The sequence below is a fragment of the Vicugna pacos genome, chromosome 24 (genome assembly GCF_048564905.1).
Source record: "Vicugna pacos chromosome 24, VicPac4, whole genome shotgun sequence".
NCBI classification, from domain to species: domain Eukaryota; kingdom Metazoa; phylum Chordata; class Mammalia; order Artiodactyla; family Camelidae; genus Vicugna; species Vicugna pacos.
Window position 1 is genome coordinate 26,589,019 of NC_133010.1, and position 21,172 is coordinate 26,610,190.

Consider the following 21,172-nt stretch of genomic DNA (forward strand, 5'->3'; position numbering starts at 1 on the left):
CGTGGGCCGGCCTCTGGGTAGCTGACCTCGCCGGCTGTCAAGGAGTTCATTGGCTGTGTTCCGCTCTGTCACCTGTTCATTCTTACACTGCATCCGCGGGGGCCTTTTCTGTTTCTGAAATGCGCCATGCCGTATTCAGGACTGCTCACCCTGAATTAAAATTGGATTCTCTTGTCAGTAAGCAGGTACCATTGAACTCAAGTTGGTACGTGTGCTGAGGTGTTTAGTAGGGGTCTCAGCTTCCTTCGTAATGCATCAGAATAAGATGGATGGACAGACACATACGGCTGGATAATTGATGTGTCTCAAAGTAAATAACAGCAAAGTGTTAATTGTAGAGTCTAGATAGTGGCCAAATAGCTGTTCACTGTCCACCTATTTCAGTTCCTCTGTTTGAAATTTTTCAAAATAAAATGTTGGAAGAAAAGCCACCTGCTCTCTCCCCCTCTCTACTCTCCCCCAAGTAGTTGTCTTTGCAGCTAAACAAAGCTTGGCATTTCAGGAAAACTTTAATGGCAATTTACATTAAAGTACTCATAGATGATGACCATTTTAAAATTTGTTTAGTCAGAGTGGTTCTACTTTTAGCTGTTTTTAGCTTGAGTTCCTTTTTAGAGTGAGAGGTTTGGAGAATAAAGTTCCCACTATGTGAAAGGAAAGCATTGCTCTGAATCTTAGGTGTACTACAGCATTTCATACTGGAAATAGATTTTTAGATAAAGAAGGCAGGCCAGTCTCACTTAGGACAGCCTTCTGGGTGAGCTGCCCTAAATTCTCCTGCATTTTTGGAATTTGAAGCTCTATCTTTTTTCCAAACTTATTTGCACAGAAGTCTTATTTATGTATGTTGCACTTCTATCTGACTGTTAGAATTTGGGACTGAGAATAGGATTTTGCCTTACTGGAGTGACAGCGTCTTAGAGTTAGGACAGAATACTTAGTGGCAGGAAGGGTCCTGGCTACTGAAAAGGGAGGCTAAACCAGGGCAGCCGTGTAGCTAACAGAACTTTTCTTTCTTTCTTCCTTTTTTTCTTTCTTTTCTTTCCTTTCCTTTTCTTTTCTTTTCTTTTCTTCTTTTCTTTCAGTAAAAGAGTGCAAGTAAATGTAACCTGTATTGTGCGGAATTTTGTTTTATGTGGACTGTTTTTACATATAAACAGTGAGATTTCATCTATAAAATAGGAAGTTATGTATCAGATGGTACCTGTGATTGGTGACTAGTTTCCTGTCAGATAATTCCTGCAACAGTCCATTTTAAGATTATTTCTAAATGTTAAACTAAGCATTTATATTGGACAAACGGCAGGGTTTTCCTCACTTACAGGGATTAAGTTTCAGAAATCCTCCAAACATGAGTATTTGTTTTTTATATAAATTGCTTTAAATGTTTCACTTTCTCATTTTTTTTCACTGTTTTTTCGGTTTTTTTTTTTTTTTTTTTAGTTTACGTCAAAGGTCAGTTTTTCTTAAAAAAGAAAAAAGCCTTTATTATTTTTCATAACAAAAATGTATACAGTTTAAAGAATTATCAAAAAGTAATTAGTGCTCAGGGTAAGAAATAGAACTTGGCCTACACTGCGAAAGGCCTTCTTGTACCCTCTCCCTCTTGTACCTCCTTTCCCTTCAGAGTTAACTTGTTTTTTATGGTAACCATTTACTCGTTCTTAATGGTTTAACCACGCACGTATTGCAGGGGATAGAGCAGAAGATTATTGATATAAAGCAGTGGTTTTTAACCTCATTAGACACACTGTCTCATTTTAACATTTTATATTTTGTAATGCCTCCTTTACCATCCTGAAAGAAAATTCATGTTTAAAATTACCTACCAAGGTACGTAATTGAAATACTAATACAGTGCCCTAACTACAACATAAAGGAGAAATAAAGTAAGTTTGTAATGAAGTGTACACTTGGATGTGTTTGGGTGTGACTGCACTGAAGTGACCAGATGCTTGTAACCTAATTTCAGCGACTGGGTTTGAATTTAAGAGCAGGCAAGAGTTATCTGAATAGAGGCCGACTGTGGTTTTCTTTAACGTTTTGAAATAAGGGCAAAAGAAGAATATTTATGCATATAAGTAGAATCATGTGAATGACTGAAAGAGATATGTTGCAGTGATTCGAGTGTCCTGAGTGACATTGCTGTTGGTAGAATAGTTTTTGTGCTGGTAAACCCACCTTTTAACGTTTTGGAGAAAGAGAACAAACTTTTCCTGTTGTACACAGTAGATGTATCTCTGGAAAAGAGATTTTTCACCAGTATGAGTTCCTGGAGGGGTATTTGAACATTTGGTGGGAGGGGGCATAATAACTTGATTGCATGGGTCTGCCCTGCTATTGCAGGAGGTCCCACTGCCTGTCCCCCATCCCCCCCCCCCCCCCCCCGCCAATAGCGCCGCCCAGTCACACTGTCAGACAGACGTGCCTGACAGTGACGGGTTACCCTGGGGTCTGTGGCTGTGTCGTAGTGGATAAATCACACAACTTTTCCTCTTATTTTTGAGGGCCTGTAAAGGTAGGTTTTATCAGGTCTTCTTAACCTGCAGGCTGCAGGAGTCCCTCCCCCAACCTAATCTCCTTGTCTCACCCTCACCCTCCAGAAATATTCAAGCTAAACCTGTCCTGAATATCTGCATGGCATGTTTTCCTGGGGTAGTATATAGTTTTCATCAGACCCTGTGATGCACAAAAGTGGACCAGATGTTTCTTCCTAGGAACTCTTCAGTCTGTTAAATCTGGTTACTCTTAGGCTAACGGTTATTAGTACTTGCTAATTTTCCATTTTAACCTGGAAAACGGGCTCCAGCGCAGAACGGTCTGCCGGGAGCAACCCTTACGTTGAGAGGCTTGGCTAGAGGGACACAGGCGAGTGGAAAACCTCAAATTCATTTGTTAGGTGGGTTTCTTACAGGTAATTTTACATTTTGCTGATAAGGTTAACATATCCAGTTAAGAATTTTGTTTTGAATTGGTGGAGTTTTTTCTTTTGGCATATTTTCTTCATCTTTAGATAGTTTGCATTTTTATGTCTAGAAAGACCACAATCTGTTATTTAAGATTTATAAGCCCAGCTGGGCAATGTAAAGCTCAAGTGCTATTTCAGAATTCATATGTTAATGAAAGTGGACACGTGGTTTTCTAAATCAGTGTAAAAAATCAGTCATTTTACCTTATTTGGATTTCCTCTAAAATTGGGGAGAATTAAAAAATCGATTTTAAAATTAAAAAGTTTAAAAATCTTATTACATAATTACATTCTAAAAATACAGGATTGTTAGAATTTTTTAAAATGTTTTGTCATTTTACTAAGAAATTGGGGTGTTTTTTTTTAGTCCATGCTTGCTGCTAATGTTAAAGTCCTAGTTGAAATAGTCCCATAACAATTTACACATTCTCAGTTACCTGTAGTAACTTATGGATTTTGAGAATGTTGAGGAATGGAATGTACGTCTTTAAGACTCCTAGTTGTATTAACTTAAAATGTGTCTCTAGCCAACAATTTCGTGAATTCATGTAGCAAAACGGGCAGGTTGAAGCTTTCTCCTTTACTCTTCTGTGACAGCGTATGGTGGGTTCGTTAGCTGCTTGTCAGAATATGCAAGCCGCTGGGATTGAAGAAGCAGCGTATAAATATAACATATTAAAAAGTATAAAATAATATACAAGTTGAGTGATTAACTTGCCTATGTAAAAGCAAACTATTCAAAAGGTTATAGTTCATATATGTTTATATCTACTTAAAGTGCGTACTTTTTAAATGGCTATTTCACATTAAAAGTTTTTCTGTAACTGGTCTCTTGCCTTTAGATGTTTTCTTCTAATGTTCTCTTATCTCTGTCTTCTCTCTCAACCCAGTTCCAAATTTTTTTTTGAATTGTTCATTATTTCTGAGTAGTCTTCCCTTTTATAGATATGTTAGTTTGTTGATCCATTTACTTATTAATGGACATTTGGGTGATTTTCAGTTTTTGACTTTTACCAATAAAGCAGTTACGAACATTTGTGTTCAGGTCTTTGCATGGATATATGCTTTCATTTCTTTTTTTTTTTGTTATGTGTATTTTTTTTATTAAAGTATAGTCAGTTTACAATGTTGTGTCAATTTCTGGTGTACAGCACAATGCTTCAGTCATATGTGAACATACATAGATTCATTTTCATATTCTTTTTCACCATAAGCTACTACAAGATATCGAACATAGTTCCCTGTGCTACACAGTATGAACTTGTTTATCTACTTTGTATATACCAGTCAGTATCTGCAAATCTCAAAACTCCCAATTTATCCCTTCCCACTCCTTTCCCCCCGGTAACCGTAAGTTTGTTTGATATGTCTGTGAGTCTGTTTCTGTTTTGTAAGTGAGTTTGTCCGTCTTTTTTTTAGATTCCACGTATGAGTGATATCATATGGTATTTGTCTTTCTCTTTCTGGCTTAGTTCACTTAGAATGATGATCTCTAGGTCCATCTGTGTTGCTGCAAATGGCATCATTTTATTCTTTTTTATGGCTGAGTTGTATTCCATTGTATGAATATACCACAACTTCTTTATCCAGTCATCTGTCCAAGGACATTTAGGTTATTTCCATGTCTTGCCAAATTTTTATTTGTTAGAAAATAGCTTACAACTCACAAGCTTTAAGCATAAGATAAAATTGATTCATTTCCAGGGGCTTGGAGCAAGTGCCTCTTACAGTCTGTTTCTTGTCCCCGTGTTGCATTGGGAGACCTGCTGTTTTCAGCCTGGCTCTCTTCCTAATAATGGCTTTTCATTTGGCTGTTTGTTCCCCTTCAAGCCTCTGTTTTAGGTAATTTTCCAATATTCAACAAAATGGGAAACGTTTTCTGGCAGAGTTGAGGAATTTTCTCAGTCTGGGCTCCATACAGTAAATATTTTAAAGTTTTAAAAGACATGCTTATTACTATTTGTTTAAATGAGGGACAGTAGCGTTGACAATAGTTGTCTTTGATTTCAGCCTTCTCACTCTTTTTTTTTAATATAACTTAAAATTAATTGTTTTAGAAACCACTTAAAATTGTTTTTGGGTTAGTCAGAAGTGTGTGGTTATTGCTTCATTGGGGTGTATTTTTAAGTTTGTCTTCTGTCTCTAAATGAACAGATACTCAGTTTATTGTCTAAGTCTGTTGAGTCTGTCTTTAGGCCTTTCTTCAGCCAAGAACAAAAACAGCTGTTCTCTTTGTTCCCCTCCTCATCCCCCGCCCCCTTGACGAAAAATTGGTTTGGGATTTAGGTAATTCAGGCAGGGCTGGATTACCTTCTGGGGTCCTTTGTTTTGCAACTTTGTGTTATCTGGGTGTAGAGCCAAAGCTTAAGCAAACCTGTATGTAGGGCATTTGCAGCAGTGCTCATGATAAATACTGGGCAAACACGTGAGTGAGAGAGCAAACGAGTGAAGGAGTTAGACCCGACTCAGGAGAAGTGAGAGCGCCCTTGTCACTGGCGTGGTGTCTCAGATGAAGAGGTCTTTGTGGTCGGCTCAGTCACGTGAGTGTGAAGGTTGACCCTGGTCTGCGGACCCCTGGAAAACCCCCGTCTTTCAGTAATGCGGTAAGAGCGCGCTGGCGGTATCGCTGTGGAATTCCTTCATAAATTGAAAGTTTGAAAATGCACTTTATTAGATAGAAACAGTAAAATGTTCGTGTAGCAGTTTTAGGAAATCTGATAAGAAATGAAGGAGAAAATAAAACGCCTTTGTGAGTTTACCCCTATGGGAAGCTACTGCTTGTCTCAGGTGTATTTATGTACACAGACTTCGGTACATACGTTATGTAAAATTGAGGTTATGTGTGTTCAGTTTTGATTTCTGCTTTTGTGTGTGTGTTTGTGTGTATGTGAATCCAATTAAATTTTTCCCCTCTTTTTGGTTTTTAAACCTTACAGGCCCCTTCACAGATGTAGTCACTACAAATCTAAAGTTGCGGAATCCATCGGATAGAAAAGTGTGTTTCAAGGTGAAGACTACAGCGCCCCGTCGGTACTGTGTGCGGCCCAACAGTGGGATTATCGACCCGGGCTTGACCGTGACTGTCTCAGGTAGCCTACAAGCCGCGCCCCAAGCCTCTCTGCTCTTTCACTGTGCGCAGGCTGCTGCAGAACCTCTCACCCTGTCCTGAGGTGGCCGTGTATGCGGTCAGCTTGTAAGCACTTTGCGTCTACAGTTCACTACCACATCCTCTGCCCGTATTATTTTATCTTTGAAATGTGTCATTTTGGGGATTTGCTAGTTGTCATTTGGATCCAGCTGTTGTTACGTATTGCATGCAGCTGGAGAGGTATTATCCTGAATTTTTTGCGTAATAGTTACTGGTACCTCTTTTTTGCCAATAGTTATCAAATTAGATGAGTCTTTCTGCCTTTTATTGTTAATACCAATAGCTCCTTGGCACTTGAAAACTTTAGTTTTGTTACTCCGTTTTGTGTTTACTTACAGTGCAAGGAGGATTCTTGGTTCCTTCCACGTATGGCCGGCTTACTCCTGCCATGGAGTCTGTGCTACTGTGCCCTGTAAGCTGGTCTTTCTGCCCTCAGGCGCCCCTGACGGTCCTGTAGGGAGCTGGTCTAGCACAGCTGGGAGGCAGGAAGTGAGGATGACAGTGTGTCTTACTGACAGGAGAACCTCTCTGGCTTCGCACAGAGACCACTTACCCTTGGTTTCTAGCAGTCATTCCCACGTCTGCGACTGTGTCTTAAAAACTCGGGGGCCTCTCAGATCGGGATCTCTGGGGACATAGCCTGGACGCGTATGTTTGAAAAATCATGCCTGGGTGGTCCTGATAGGTATTCCTAAGGGAATATAATAGTTCCGTATCTGTTTTCTAGTTTTCAGGCCCACAGCAGATTAAAAACAGTAAGTCACACAAAGAGTGAGCGCCTAGGGCAGAGATAGTTAGAAGTGGGGCCCGACTGTGCAGGCAGTCGAGGACAGACCACAGTCAGAGTTCTTGGTGGCACTAAATCCTCCCTCAGTAATTGTAGCCCCAAACTCGGAGCTGGGAGGCCCTAGAAAAGATGTTTTTAGCCAGTCTGGTGGTGGCTGGGAGGCTGCTTTCATATGGGTTTGTCCAAGCCATAAGTTCATGGGCAAGATGGCTGGGAATTGAGAAGATGAAGCTGTGAGCACATGGGATCTGGAGGCAGAAATAGGAAGGGGAAGCAGTGAGCAAGTGTGTTCTGGAAGTTGCTCTCTAAGTCTTCACGCCTTTAGGTAAATTGGAAGAAGACAGAATTATTTCTATCCATGTGGTTAAAAAATAGTTTTTGGTGCAGACAGCTTTATCCCTCAGAACCCATGAAACTATTTAGAATGACCTTTGAGGGTTCTAGCTTGCTGAAGTCTCACTGTATTAATGTTTCTTAAGGACGTGTATACTTTTCCAAGCACATTCTCCCACATATACCCCTGGTATTGAGCCATCTCACTTACTAAAAACTCCAGATGCACTTGCTACTGTCACCATGGCGTGCGCTCAGATTCCTCTCCGCCACATGGGACTTGGCGCTCCTGTTTTCCATGCAGCCCCTTCCTAGAGGAGGGTCACTCCAGCCGCTCTTCCTTCTGCAGCCTTCCCTGGGCAACTCTCTGTCTACATACTCTTCCTTTTTTCCTCTCTCCTTGTAGCACTTTGTTTTGTGAATTCTCTCCTTTAATTTGTCTCCATTTATATATGTATTTTAAGATTCTCTTCCTCTTGTTACGTGGTCTGCAACCTTAGAGTATAACTATCAAAAGTCGTAAGCAGCTGTAGGTTTTCTTTTCACCCAGCTCCCAGGGCTCAGCCTGGAGGGGTGTCAGTGAGGAGCTTAGTGGGTGTTTTCTGGGCTTCATCCCGCCCCCCTGTCGTGTGCGTTTCCTGCTGCTGTGTATTTGGCCTTTGAAAGTTTCTTTTAACCATGACGAACGTTAATGGGAATGTCGTCGTAGGCTTAACTTAGAAATAAGAATTTGTGTAATTTGATATTTCTGACGTTTGCTTATTTGCATTTACCTTTTTGAAAGTGTTGAGTCTATCTTAGAAATACTGTAAACGTCAGCAGGGGAGTCATTTCCACAATACTGTATATATGTTTTGTGTAATTACTGATTCAGTTTTTAGACCCTCTTACTAGATTTATATTACATAATTTAAAACCACATAGAGCCTCTAAAAACCCTCTTGTAGGCCACTGGAAATCATAAGTGCTTAGAAAAAAATTGAGTGTAATTATTAGGATGCTGGAAAAATACTAGAAATCATGAGGCTCTATGGTTTCTTTGTAGATTTTATTTTCTTAGAATCATTTTTAAACAAATTGATAAGCTCTTGAATAAGTATTTATTTAAAATCTATTTTAGAAGAATTAGTTATGTCAGAACATTAATATGGTAGTGAGTTTTTAAGTTGCCTAGAATTTCTCCTATAAATACCCCTGTTGTCTAATTTTAAGAGATATTATTGTTAAATAATGTGAAGCCTAAATTTATATTTTAAGTAGTTTCAATAGACAATTTACTAGATTTTGAGTTTACAGGCATTGTAATAGTTAATGTTGGCAAAGTTTTGAAAATTTTTCAAGCTGAAGTTTAGAGAGGGTAATTATAGATGTTTATTTTTTAAATAGCCATTTGTTTATTTTATGGGTTGTTAAAGACTTAGCAGATAAGAAAGGTAGACAATTTAAAAGTAATTTGAAATCATAAAGTTGCTTCTGGATCCTGACTGTAAGTCTTCCAGTTTGGCTTCTTGGATCCTTCCTGGTTTTCTTCACTTCGGAAGTTAGGGAACGATAAGAAGCCAACAGATGCAGAGTCAGTGTGACGTGTCCTTTCCTCTTACTCAGTAATGCTGCAGCCTTTCGACTACGACCCCAACGAGAAGAGTAAGCACAAGTTTATGGTACAGACCATTTTCGCCCCACCAAACTTTTCAGATATGGAAGCTGTGGTGAGTACGGAAGTTGAACGGAGTTCACTGGGGGATACTGTTTACACTGTGGGTTTTGTTGTTGATTGAGAAACCCAGTTTTTTAAATTAACAAAACCTGTACATCTGTTCACCGCAGATGATCCTGACTAACTTAAGAATGAAGGGGCTGTGAAGCAGTGTTTCTCAGGGACAGTTGAGAAGTGCTGCTATTCAGAGTAAAGTCCTGTGACCGCCAGGGATGTCAGTGCGGCTTTAACGGGTGGCGACAGTAGCTCTTGGGGTTACATGACAAGCCCTGTGGCATTGCTGGGTACGGCCAGCGGGGCTCCTGCAGCCACAGGCCCCTTGACTGCTCCAGGCAGCCACACCAGCCCGTTCCTTGTCCCTTGAGGTGAAGCTGGTTTGTCACGATCACATCTCTTCTATCTCACTGTTTGGTTTTGTTTGTTTTTAGTGGAAAGAGGCAAAACCCGATGAATTAATGGATTCTAAATTGAGATGTGTATTTGAAATGCCCAATGAAAATGATAAACTGGTAAGTAGAGAAGATTGGAAGCTGCGATACACCGTCAGTTCCTTTGCATCATCTTGCTTCTGGCGTCGGCCTTGGTGGGTGTGCGATGCAGTGCTCCACTTGCTAAGACTCGGTGCTTCGGTTTTCTGGGACCTCGATGTGGACGTGCTCTTCATTTGCTAGCATTTTGTTCATTCAGGAAGAAAAATGCTTTTTGTTACAAGCTGTGTGATGGAGAAGAATCATCTTATTCTACCACAATTTTGTCACTTAAACCACTTCAAGTTCTTTTCTAGAATGAGATAATTAAATTACAGACATAAACCACTTTTGGCAACTATATTACCAGGAGATATCCTGTATACTGTATTTACATGGACAAGCAGTTTATTCTGAATTAGGCCACTCCCAGGTGTTTTGCTCACTATTAGTTTTGGTCAAAATACATTCGGTTTTATTCCTTAGTGAATAATTTTAATGTTGCTTTTTAATCAGTATGAGGCAAATACAGCTTGAGGAACTGCGTTGTGTATGTGTGGAGTTTATAAAGCGGCCTCTGTATAGAATGGGCTCTGCTCATTTTCTTGGTTCCCCTTTGAAATGGACACTTGGATTTTTTCTGTGGTTTGTGGGAGAGACCTGGAGAGTGAGTAGGTTGTGTGTGTGACGTAATACATGGAATAATACGGATGCACACAGGTGCTGGCCCGGGTAGGGTGCAGGCCAGCGTGGCTGCCGCCTTGTCTGGCGGCGCCCGCCCCGTCACAGGGTGAGCTCACAGAGTAAGTGTGTAGGCTCCGGTGTGCTGCTTTTTGGGACAGGATGAAGTGAGAAAGTGCCAGAGTGGTAGTTAGGTGTTGACCAAATCTTTATTGTGTTTTTAAATGACTTTTTAAAGGGATTTTGAGATGTTTACCAAAAATAGAAAATGTGACTACTCATGTCCTTACTGGGAAAGGAGGGTTTGACGCGTGTTGGTGCTTCCTGTTCGGAGTTTACTTTGTTTTTGCCGACTCAGCTGCCAGGAAGCTGATGGCTTGCACAGCTCCTGTTACTGGAACCGAGAAAACATAGCACGTTGTCTGGGTTGGCGAATGTTATTTCCAGTTTTATTGAGCTCTGCGTGGCATTCAGCACTGTGTAAGTTGAAGGTGTCAGCGTAAAGACTTATCTTACATGTAGAGTGAAGTGATGACTACGGTAAGTTTATTCAACGTCATCATTTCGTGCAGCTGCAAAAGAGAGAGTCACCGCTCCCCCTGCCCTGGCCATGGTGGGAAGTCTTAGGGTGTGACTGTTACCAGGTGCATCACTTCTCCAGTCCTTCCTTGTCTTGCAGTTGGAGGCCTGCGCCTGCTGACCACCCTCATCCAGTTCTTCCTCCCCCTGCCCCCACTTCTGGTGACCACAGATCTGATCTCTTCTTATTTCGGGGTTTTGTTGTTGTTACTGATGTTTTAAATATTTTAAGAGTCCACATGCGAGTGCGAGCATACAGTGTTTGTCAGATCAGTTCCTGCATCCTTTCACCTTAGTGGTCTTTGGTAATTTTCTTGATGTCTCATTTGGCAGGATTATTTCCATGCCCAGACCTGGAACCAGACGCTTCTTCAAGAAGCTCTGGGTCTTTCTAGTGGGAGATGGTATTTCAAGACCACAATCTGGACCCTGGGAGTAAGACAAAGAATTCCTGTCAAACCATTCTTCCGGCCAAAGTTCGATTGGGGGCCTGATTGTCATTTAGGGGCACTTCTTCAAATGCTGAAATTTTCACTGTAAATTACGTCAGCATCACATAAATCACGTAAGATGGTGTGCATCCTTTTATTTCTTGAGGTAGTGGCTAGATGTTGTGGTTGGGGTACGTTCTTGAAGGTCTTGGGAAATGCAGAACGTGTGAAACGCACACCACCCCTGAGGAGAACGGCCGGTCACCTCGTGACCCGGAGGCAGTGCTTCTGGAACGAGTGGCTCGTGCGGCTTGTGTGCTGTGCTGATTCCTGACGGGTGTTTTTAAGTGTTTGGAATTCACATTTCAAGTTCGCACGTGAAATGAGCCTTCCAGGGCTTCATGTTTGTACAGTTCAGATGTGCAGAGGAGCTGCATCCGGGCGGTGCTGTCTGCAGCCCAGCAGCGGCCTTCAGCGAGGGTGCAGCAGACACACGCTTCCCGACGTATACTGGATTGGAAGGCTCTGTGCGCAGATGAGCTTGGAAAAATGCTATCAATACTGTGTCTCCCAATAAATAAGCACACTGCATATTTGCATATTCAAAGCCCTGAGTAAAGAAAATATGGTTAACCTAGTATTTCTTTTTTCTTTCATATAATACAGTTAACTTCTCATGGAATGCCTGGTGTTCTGTAAAATACACTTTTGGAAACATTAATACTGCTTAAACTCATTTTTTTCTAACATTTTTGATTGGTTTATAATCATTTTACAATGTGTCAAATTCCAGTGAAGAGCACAATTTTTCAGTTATACATGAACATATATATATTCATTGTCACATTTTTTTCTCTGTGAGCCACCGTAAGATCTTGTGTCTATTTCCCTGTGCTATACAGTGTAATCTTGTTTATCTATTCTACAATTTTGAACTCCCAGTCTGTCCCTTCCCACCCCCGCCCCCTTGGCAACCACTAGTTTGTATTCTGTGTCTGTGGGTCTGTTTCTGTTAAACTCATTCTTGTGGTGCTACTAACCTGCAGATTGTACAAGAAATCTCAGTGACTGAGAAATGTATTCAAATTGAGTGTGGCCTGGCCCAGACCTGGTTCCATCTGAATGGTTGATTATATGACTTCCTGTTAAGTCATCAGTTTAATGTTGCATCTCATCCTTTGTAGAAGATATGAAACCTCGAAGTAACCAAATCTGGAGTGTTCATAATAGTACAAAACACACAATTTTGGGGGTGTATTTGTTACACTAGTTTAGGATGAAACCACGTGTGTATATATACATTCATACACGTGTACGAGTACATGTAGACCCCTCTTTTGTGATGCTCCGTGTGTTGGTTAGTGCAGCTTGCCATTTCCAGCTTAGTAGTGTTTGGGGGTGAGTGGATACAACGGCCTGCAGACCACAGTACTTGGACACACTGACTTCTTCCTAGCATGCGTGGACACGGTTAGAACATTGCCGAGCGTCCTTTTTCTGTCTGTCTGTCTTCTGTTTGGTATGAACCTTGACTGTGAGGGAATTAGGGCATCACTGAGTAGAGTTTTGCCTGGATAAGAGCTGTCAGCGCCACAGATGAGCTGGTACGATGCCATATGACTTACACGTACTGATTACAGGTGACGCTCCCTTGTTCCAGGAAAACACATTTCTAAATGTGCAAGATTCACAAAAATGTAATGAGAACTGTTGGTATTGTGTATTTTTAGAAGTAGAATATAAAATACATTTTCTTAGTTTATACTTATAATTGCTGTACAGTACATTCCTATAGTGACATGGTTTGACTGTTTTTAGTTTCGTTGTTAGTAGGTTTTAAAAAGTATGTTATTTTAAGCAAAATTCAATTCAGTTTTTAACTAAGTTTCTGGCAACAACTTGTGGTTTAATACGCAGCTCTGTCCGGATTGGACGTGTAGTTTGTGTTCAGAGAAGGGAAGCCCTTCTCTGTTCATTGCAGTTAGTGGTCCCTTGCACATTTGCTCTGAAGAGTCCATTGTCAGAATGTGTGATCTTTAGTCCTCGGCTTGGAAAAACTTGGTTAGTATCCGGAGCTGACGGATAGCACAGCTGCTGCCACAGTTGTTGGTTCCTTCTTCCCATGGCTGGTGTAGGCCTTGTGACGCTCTGTGAAGCACCGTGTCCCACTCGCCCCTGCCTGCAGCTTCTCACGCACCTATCCGTGCCCCCCAAAGGTGTAGACTGGTATTTCATGGAAGTACATGGTGTAAGGATACCTCACCTGTTTGAAAATCTGGATCTTCTTAGGCGTGCTGTTAGTTCTTGGGTGTTTACTGTTTCTAAGAACAGTTGGAAAACGGTGAGTTATTATTATGTTGATTTCTTTGGGTTTCTTAGGACCCTGATACCGAATGTGTAACTAAGATGATGATTGAAGTATTTGGTCACCTTGTAGGGTAGGAAAGTTGCCAGCTTTAGAAGTATAGTGATTGAGTCCATGTTTTCATTTTTGAAGTTTAAAGAAGTCATTTTTTGGTGATAAAACAGTCCTAATTTACTAGAACCGTCATTAGAATATGAGCTTCTTTTTGGGAAATAGCTATTTGATTTGGATCATACTTAGAAGGACCTAGGATTCTGAGAATCCTTTTATTTTAGAATAAAAGGAGGTACCGTTAACATTATTCCCGGACAGCAGGCATTAGCTAATAGTGCCTTAGCGTGCGGGGCTGCTCCTGAGAGCCACTCAGCCCCTCCCCCAGGCTGCTGGTGGCTGGACGTGGATGGTGTTTTACAAAGTGGGGTTCTCTGAGTTGTTAGCTCTTTTTAGTTATTATCAACTCCATATTTTGAAATCTAATGTCTAATTACTGGTCGTGTTTTTTCAGGATTGAATGGTTTTATATACCTTTTTTTTAATTTGTTTATTTTGCTGGGGGGAGGTAATTAGGTTTATTTGCTTTTGGAGGAGGTACTGGGGATTGAACCCAGGACCTTGTGTGTGCTCAGCATGGCTCTGGCACTTGAGCTGTGGCATCCCCCTAATTAACCTGTTACTTATGTTTTATCCCCTTTCACTTCTTTGTATTGAGATAAAAAATTGTTTTGGTTTGTTTTGAGGCCACCAACTCCACTTGACATTTTCCAAGTTTTAAAAATGTGTTGTATTTCATTTATGCCCCCATTTAACATCTGTTAATGACATATTTTGTAGGAAAAGACACTGACTTGTCTTAATGAAGACTGAAGGGCTGTCAAGAAGAGGGAATTTCAGGGGTCCTAGGAATAGACTTTTTATGATTTAAATATGCATTGTTTTCTGTTGAGACAGAGCAGATTGGGAACAGTGTATTATTAATGAGTAAGGTGGACTTGTCTTAGTTACATACAGTGACCTGGGTCAGTAAGTATTATTTCAGAGTCTGTACAGCCTTTTTGTATAATAGTATTTTTATGTGTATTAAAGGAATTTGAGAAGATAGGAAGAGAACTGTGGAGATGATAATGGTATAACTAGAATATTATGTGTGTCCTTGTTTATTGGTTGTGGGACATAGTAGGGGTGTGTGTGTGTGTGTATGTGCGTGTGTGTGTGTTTCGGGAGGGGAGTCGTTGAATACAGGAGAGGTTTATAAATCCTTGCAGTTTTCACACGCTTGAGGAAGAAATTAATTTGACTTAAAAATCGTTCAGGTTGAGTGCTACCGAAGGTAAGGAAGTATGAAGTGCTTATTTTTCGGATATTGACAAGTATTGATTGGTAACAAAAATTCAGAGCTACACCATTAGAAGGTATTCATTTTAGGACATGAGGCTAGCATAAGTTCAGTAAGGTTTATATACTTAGTAACCGTAATGCCAGTTTAATCATAACCAATTTTGTTTGGAAAGTCATATAAAAAGTTCAGAAATGTTACACTTTTTGCTTTAACATAGCTGTTACTTTTATTACTGTTACTTCTTACGTGTAGCACATTTCTGTAGGATAATGTGTATGTTGTAGAGCCTAATGATTTCTGTGTCAGTCATTCCCAGTCCCGTGCAGGAGAAGTCAGAGCTCGGGGTGACTCTGAGACTGTTTCCCATGCCGCCCCAGGGTGTAGCTCCACCGGCGACCGCCCCGGCTGGCACTCCGCTGAGCAGCACCAGCAGCACAGGCGCGACGCCTGCCAGGGGACTCAGTGTGTTCAAACAGGAGAAACGGAAGGTTTGTTTTAGGGAGCTGTCAGACACAGGGGTCTGCTAGGGTTGCTGCTTCTGTTCATGCAGTTGCCTGGCACGTGCGTGGTACTTACTGTGTGCTGCGTGAAGTAATTAGAACTGAAATTGTCAGCTATGTTTGAAGTTACAGTAGGACCAGTTAAAAGTCAGGCATGCAGACTATTCTGTTCTAAAAAAGCAAATGCGGCGCTTAATAAAATCTCAGTAGTGAGCAGGACAGATGTGCGAGCAAACTTGACTGTGGCGCTGGCGCAGGTTCTCCTGTCCCTGGGGTTTGAGCAGACCAGCGAGCGCAGCAGTGAAGGTGGGAGCTGGCGTACGCTGCTCTCCAGGCAAATATTTGTGTTCATGTGTTTGAAAAAGACAAACGAAATTGCTGCTTTATGTTTTGTTACCAGATGCCAGCAACGGTAACCCTTCTCTAACTGTCACTGTTAGTTGTTTACAAATGCCCCGGGTAGGGGATCTGTGGCAAAAGCACCAACGATCTTCAGGCCATATTTGCATTTATTAATTTCTCTGTGTGTGTGTCTGTGTGTACACACTGTCCTTAACAGTCACTCAGGTAGAACTGAAGGCACCTCAGTCAGGTGACAGTGACTCTCGGTGACGTAGTGGCTGCTGTGTGATTCTCTGTGCCATTTCATGCTTACTGGGAGCTTTAGGAACCCCACAGTGGGGACAGGTTGCTTTCACTTTGATTAGGCTTTGCAGGGAATATGTGTGCTGAGGCTGAAAAAAAATCCTTTCTTTAAATGTCTAATAGTTTTAAAATTTTGTGCGTTTAGTTACTTACTTCTGGGAATCCTAATCCTCGAGAAAAAGTAAATGAGTTGTTTAGAGTGAAAATAAATCTTCAGTAACTTTATTATTCAAATACTGCCTCTTTCCAGGGTAAGGCCCTTCCTAAGCCTCCTGGCAGCTTCATGCCGTGGCTCTTGGCTTTAGCCTCTTAACTCCCTGTACGTACCTTTGGTCCCTCACAGTAGTCAGCAGAATGGAGCCCCACGTTGACATTCTTTTTGCTCCTTTATCCATCCCAAGGCGTCAGTGAAAAACCTACTTTGCCTTGTATTTTCCCTTTCCCTTTCTGTCCAGTCCCTAAGCCCTCACGTTTTCTGATTACCCCGCAAGAGGAATAACTTGGAATATTGGAACTGAAATTCTGAAGGTTTTTAAAAAAAATACAGAAGTAAATTCAGCTCATAGACGGATGGGGATTACTGCAGAGAGTCTGAATAATGTAAAACTGGAAAATGCACGAAATAGCATGTTTTCTTCTTGTCTTGATATTGTGGCTTTGACCATTCTGAGTTGCAGTGTCAGACGTAATGGTTAGTGTGACGTTACTCTTCGTCAGTTGCCGAAGAGGCACAGCATGTTGAATCCCCCCGTTGGCTTGTTTCGTGGTCCTCAGGACAGCCACGCTCCCCTTTCTGGACCAGTTGAGGCGCCCCTCAAGGAACTCGCTGCTTTCTGGAGCCAGACCTCATTGTGGCCCCTGAGAGGAAGCGCGAGGTGCATAGCCTCAGCGAGTCCACCAGGCTCTTCAGGGGTCCCTCCACCCCCACCGCGTTAGGTCATGGATGCTCTTGCGTGACAGAAGTTAATTTTAAGTAAAGTAGGTTTCTTTGCCTCTGCTGTGTGTGCTGACTGGCTGTGGTGGCCTGCGTGGTGCTGAGCACGTGGTACTCATGCACTCAGCGTAACTTCTTGATGACTTCCTTGGCCCACTTTTGGAAAGCGTTTAAGCTTCACTGTATCCTTGGCGTTCTAACATTTATGCTTCACAGATTGATTATGACATTTTTTCTCCTTTTTCTTATAAAAGCAATGTAACAATATTAAGAAAAATTTCAGTAAAAAGAAAATCTAATTGTGCCACGGTGAAAAGATACTGATTGACATGTTATTTAAAATCTCAAAGAGTAGAAAGCTAGCCATCAGGTGTCTAACGAGTAATTGTGGTAAGGCACAGAACAGAATATTGAATGACATTGTGTCATTTAAATAATACCTATATAAAGGATGCACGTATAAACAAATAAAAAATGTTACATGTATGCTGACTCTAAAATACGCACACGACAAATGTCGGAAGATGATATATAAGCAGTAGTTGTGTTGGGCTGATGAGAGAATGGGGGCTATCTTCCTCTTTTCCTCTCATGATTCAATTTTCTGGAACTTCAAGAATTTGTTTAAAAATAGGAGGCTGTGAGGAGTTTGATGAGTCCTCGTTTTAATTTTTTTTCTCTCCATCTGTTGGCCTCTCATCTCTCTATTTTTTATACTTGTAGTCGGTGGGGAGGCGATTAGGTTTTATTTATTTATTTTTTAATGGAGGGACTGGGGATTGAACCCAGGACCTCCTGCATGCTAAGCACTTGCTCTGCCCCTGAGCTGTGCCCTTCCCCCACTTCTTACTTTCTTGTCAGCTCTCTGGTATGAGTGTGGTGTTTTTCTGGAACCTGAAGACTGCTTAGTTGCCGCGTAGCTGGCTCTGGGCCTTTGCCTTCACAGGGAAGGCCACGCCATCCTTGTTTGCAGACGTTAGTCTGATTCCAGGTTGGAATCTGAGCACACTTGAAAAGTCCCTTTGAAATGAATTCTAGTTACTGCTAGGGAAAGAGTAGGAAGGAGAGTCAGGTATGTGCGAGACAGGGTTGTTACTCGTGGCGGGGTGGGCCGGGGGCAGGGGAAGGCGGTGAGGAAAGGGCGAGCGCGCTGGCCCCAGGGGGACGCCGAGCAGCCTGAGGCACTTGTTCACCACGATTCCGGCGAGCGTCTCAGTGTCTCGAGGCGGAGTGGAGAGTGTTGCTGAGGAGATGAAGGGACCCTCTCTCTGTTTGCGTCCCAGGTCGTGGAATTGAGTCCCTTTTCTTTTCCCGTGATGCGTGTTTGTGTTCATTATCTTCCCTTCAGTGTTTATTTCCTTCCATTATCTTTTCCCACTGATCGAAGTTAGGTTTTCTTTTACGTGTTTTTCGTAGGCAGTCTCCTAATTTTATCGGCATAATTGTGATAATGCCCCCTTTCCCCTAGCACCTCATTTGAATGACAGAGTCAGAGCACTGAAAGCTAGCTTCACGTGTGGGTTTTGGCTGGCGTCAGTCACTCAGCGCAGTGCCCGGAGCGCTGGGCTCGGGGGTGGGTGCGGGGAGCGTGGCTGCCACTCCCCCGGCGCTGCTGTAGGAAGGGGCATCCGAGGGGCTGCGGAGCCTCCCCCGGGACGGATGAGGGAGAGGGCCACGTGCCTCGTTTGCTTAACAAACATTTGGTACCTAGAAACCTTCTCAATAACGAAATTGAAAATCGTCAAAACTTCATTGAAATACTTTTTTGGAGAAGAAGGATGTGGCATTTACGGTTCTTTGTAAGGCCAGTGAGGAGACTGAGTCCATTAAACAGCTCCCTCCGCTGTCTCTGTTACGCAGAATGACATGGAGCCTAGCAAAACGGCGCCCCTGAACGCCGCGAAACAAGACGGGCCGCTGCCCAAGCCGCACAGCGCTTCCCTCAGCGACACGGAGACCAGGAAGCTGATGGAGGAGTGCAAGCGGCTGCAGGGGGAGGTGCTGAAGCTGTCGGAGGAGAACCGGCACCTGAGGGTGAGTGCGCCGGAGGCTGTGCCTGCCTGTCCTGCTTAGCTTTATCCTCTTGCAGTTCTGTTTTCTTCCCCCAGTTTGATCACGTCCTGGTTGCGGTGCCCCACCCCTAGCCAGAGCCCACAAACCGTCAGAAGAGCCAGTACTGCACATGAAGCAGTGTGAGATCAGGTGGACTCTTGGTCGGTGTTAGTGAACACACTGGAGGAATCAGAGTGGGTGCGTAAGCATGAGCTTGCGCCAAGGAGGTGGAAGCCCTGCCCTGCCGTTCCTCTGGTCGGGGTCTGCGCCCGATGAAGCCAGCTGCCCCGGCAAATGGGCGTCATCACTCTCCCCATGGTCATTCTATACCTGCTAAGTGTCGTAACAGCCTCCTACTTCAAATGACAGCTGTTTTCTTGATGAGAGACCTTGCCCCGAAAATCATGGACTGTCAGAGACTTTGCCGTGTGAAAACGTATCAGTAGGAGCAGAGCAGCCCACTCTCGCCGGGGGGTGGGCCGCAGTCACCGATGCAGACACAGCCCCCCTCCCCAGTCCAGCAGCAGAACCTCACAGGCAGGTTCTGCACCCCGCACCCCAGTCTCCGTGTCTGTAGTCTCCACGAAGCAGGATTCTGTCTCCTCTGCAGCCCAGACCCAGCGCTGGCCCTCAGACACACACGCAGCCCTCCTGCTTGACTCTGAGCGTGTCACAACGCGGTGTTTCTGCTTCATCCTGAACCTCTCTCTCCCCCAAGCCCTGTAAAGTCCTGTCTCTTCCTTGTGCCTCTGCTGGGCAGGTGCCCTGATGGCAGTGAGTCGGTAAACCGACCTCCGGCCGCCTTTGCCCTGGCTTTGTTTCCGGGCGTCTTTGGCTGATGGGGCTAGGGTAGGTGTGGCCCGTGTGAAGATGCCGCGGCCCGCCTGGGAGGTGGCGCCTGCACAGACCTCTTCTTTAACTGTGTTAATCTTAGGGGTGTATTTCTCAGTTCCGCTTTTTAAAATCAGCATTACTGAGATGTAATTTACATTCCGGAGACACCCATTGTGAATGTGTGTACAGTTCAGTGAGTTTAGTAAATTTACAGAGTTGTGTAGCAATCACTAGGACCCAGTTTTAGAATATTTCTTTTGAGCTAGAAGGTTTCTCAGGCCGGCTCGCAGCTGATCCCTGTCCCTGGCCCCAGTCGTGTGCGTACTAGTCTGCTTTCTGTCTGCAGATCGTTAGCTCAGTAGCCTTACACGTGTTTGTTCTTCAAACCTCTTTATGTGTGTGTATTTTTTTCTAGGATGAAGGCTTAAGGCTCAGAAAAGTAGCACATTCGGAAAAACCTGGATCGACCTCAGCTGCGTCCTTCAGAGAGAACGTCACCAGCCCCCTTCCTTCACTTCTTGTTGTAATTGCAGCCATTTTCATTGGATTCTTTCTAGGGAAGTTCATCTTGTAGAGTGGCGCATGCAGAGTGCTGTTTCTTTTTTTCCCTCTTGACCAGAAAAAGATTTGTTCACCTGCCATCTCACTGGTAGTGTGGCCCACGGTGACCATTTGTGTGTACAGCGTCATATAGGCCTCGCCTTCAGTGGTCTCTTACGGTTAGAAACACAGTCAGAACAGCGTGCTCGGCTCCGGACAGATTGTACGTCACAGACCATCACTAGCAGATGCCAGTTGCACATTCAGTCCTGTATGAAATTCATAAATAAAGAATTGTTCTTTCTTTGTGGTTTTAATAAGAGTTCAAGAATTGTTCAGAGTCTTGTAAATGTTATTTTAATAATCCCTTTAAATTTTATCTGTTGCTGTTACCTCTTGAAATATGATTTATTTAGATTGCTAATCCCACTCATTCAGGAAATGCCAAGAGGTGTTCTGCGGGGAAATGGTGCCTCCTACAGTGTAAATTTTCTCCTTTACCTTTGCTAATATCATGGCAGAATTTTCTTACCCCTTGTGAGGCAGTTGTTGACTGAGTTTTTCATCCTTACAATCCTGTCCCATGGTATTTAACATAAAAATAATAAAACTGTTAACAGATTCTTGCTCGATAGCTTGTTTGTGTCTGTCGTGTCTTTAGTCGGGAAACCAGGGTGCACTGTGTGGTGATTTGAGTTATAAAATGCGTAATTTATCTTACCTTTCGGATATTATAGTGTCTGTGGTTAAAAGCCCTCGTTCTGTTAAGGAAAGGAATTGATAAAATTTCAGGCGGTTTTTGGTGTTTTGGAAGGTCATAATCCATTTATCTTCAAGGTGATATGAAACAAGTAC

The 21,172-nt window shown here is 42.8% G+C and overlaps 1 protein-coding gene across 2 annotated transcripts in view; it reads left to right on the forward strand.

Annotated features, from left to right (window-relative positions):
* The window catches only part of VAPA (VAMP associated protein A), a 32,313-nt gene extending 11,374 nt beyond the window's left edge, over positions 1–20,939 (forward strand). Inside the window, exons 2-7 of one of the 2 annotated variants that reach the window (XM_072949269.1) lie at positions 5,905–6,057; positions 8,842–8,945; positions 9,382–9,462; positions 15,190–15,300; positions 18,752–18,925; positions 20,193–20,939. In XM_072949269.1, the coding sequence (XP_072805370.1) occupies positions 5,905–6,057; positions 8,842–8,945; positions 9,382–9,462; positions 15,190–15,300; positions 18,752–18,925; positions 20,193–20,351 (782 nt within the window). In that variant the 3' untranslated portion in view covers positions 20,352–20,939. The remainder of the gene's footprint in view (positions 1–5,904; positions 6,058–8,841; positions 8,946–9,381; positions 9,463–15,189; positions 15,301–18,751; positions 18,926–20,192) is intronic. The other variant, XM_072949270.1, reaches the window with a different exon arrangement.
* Positions 20,940–21,172: the final 233 nt, after the last annotated feature.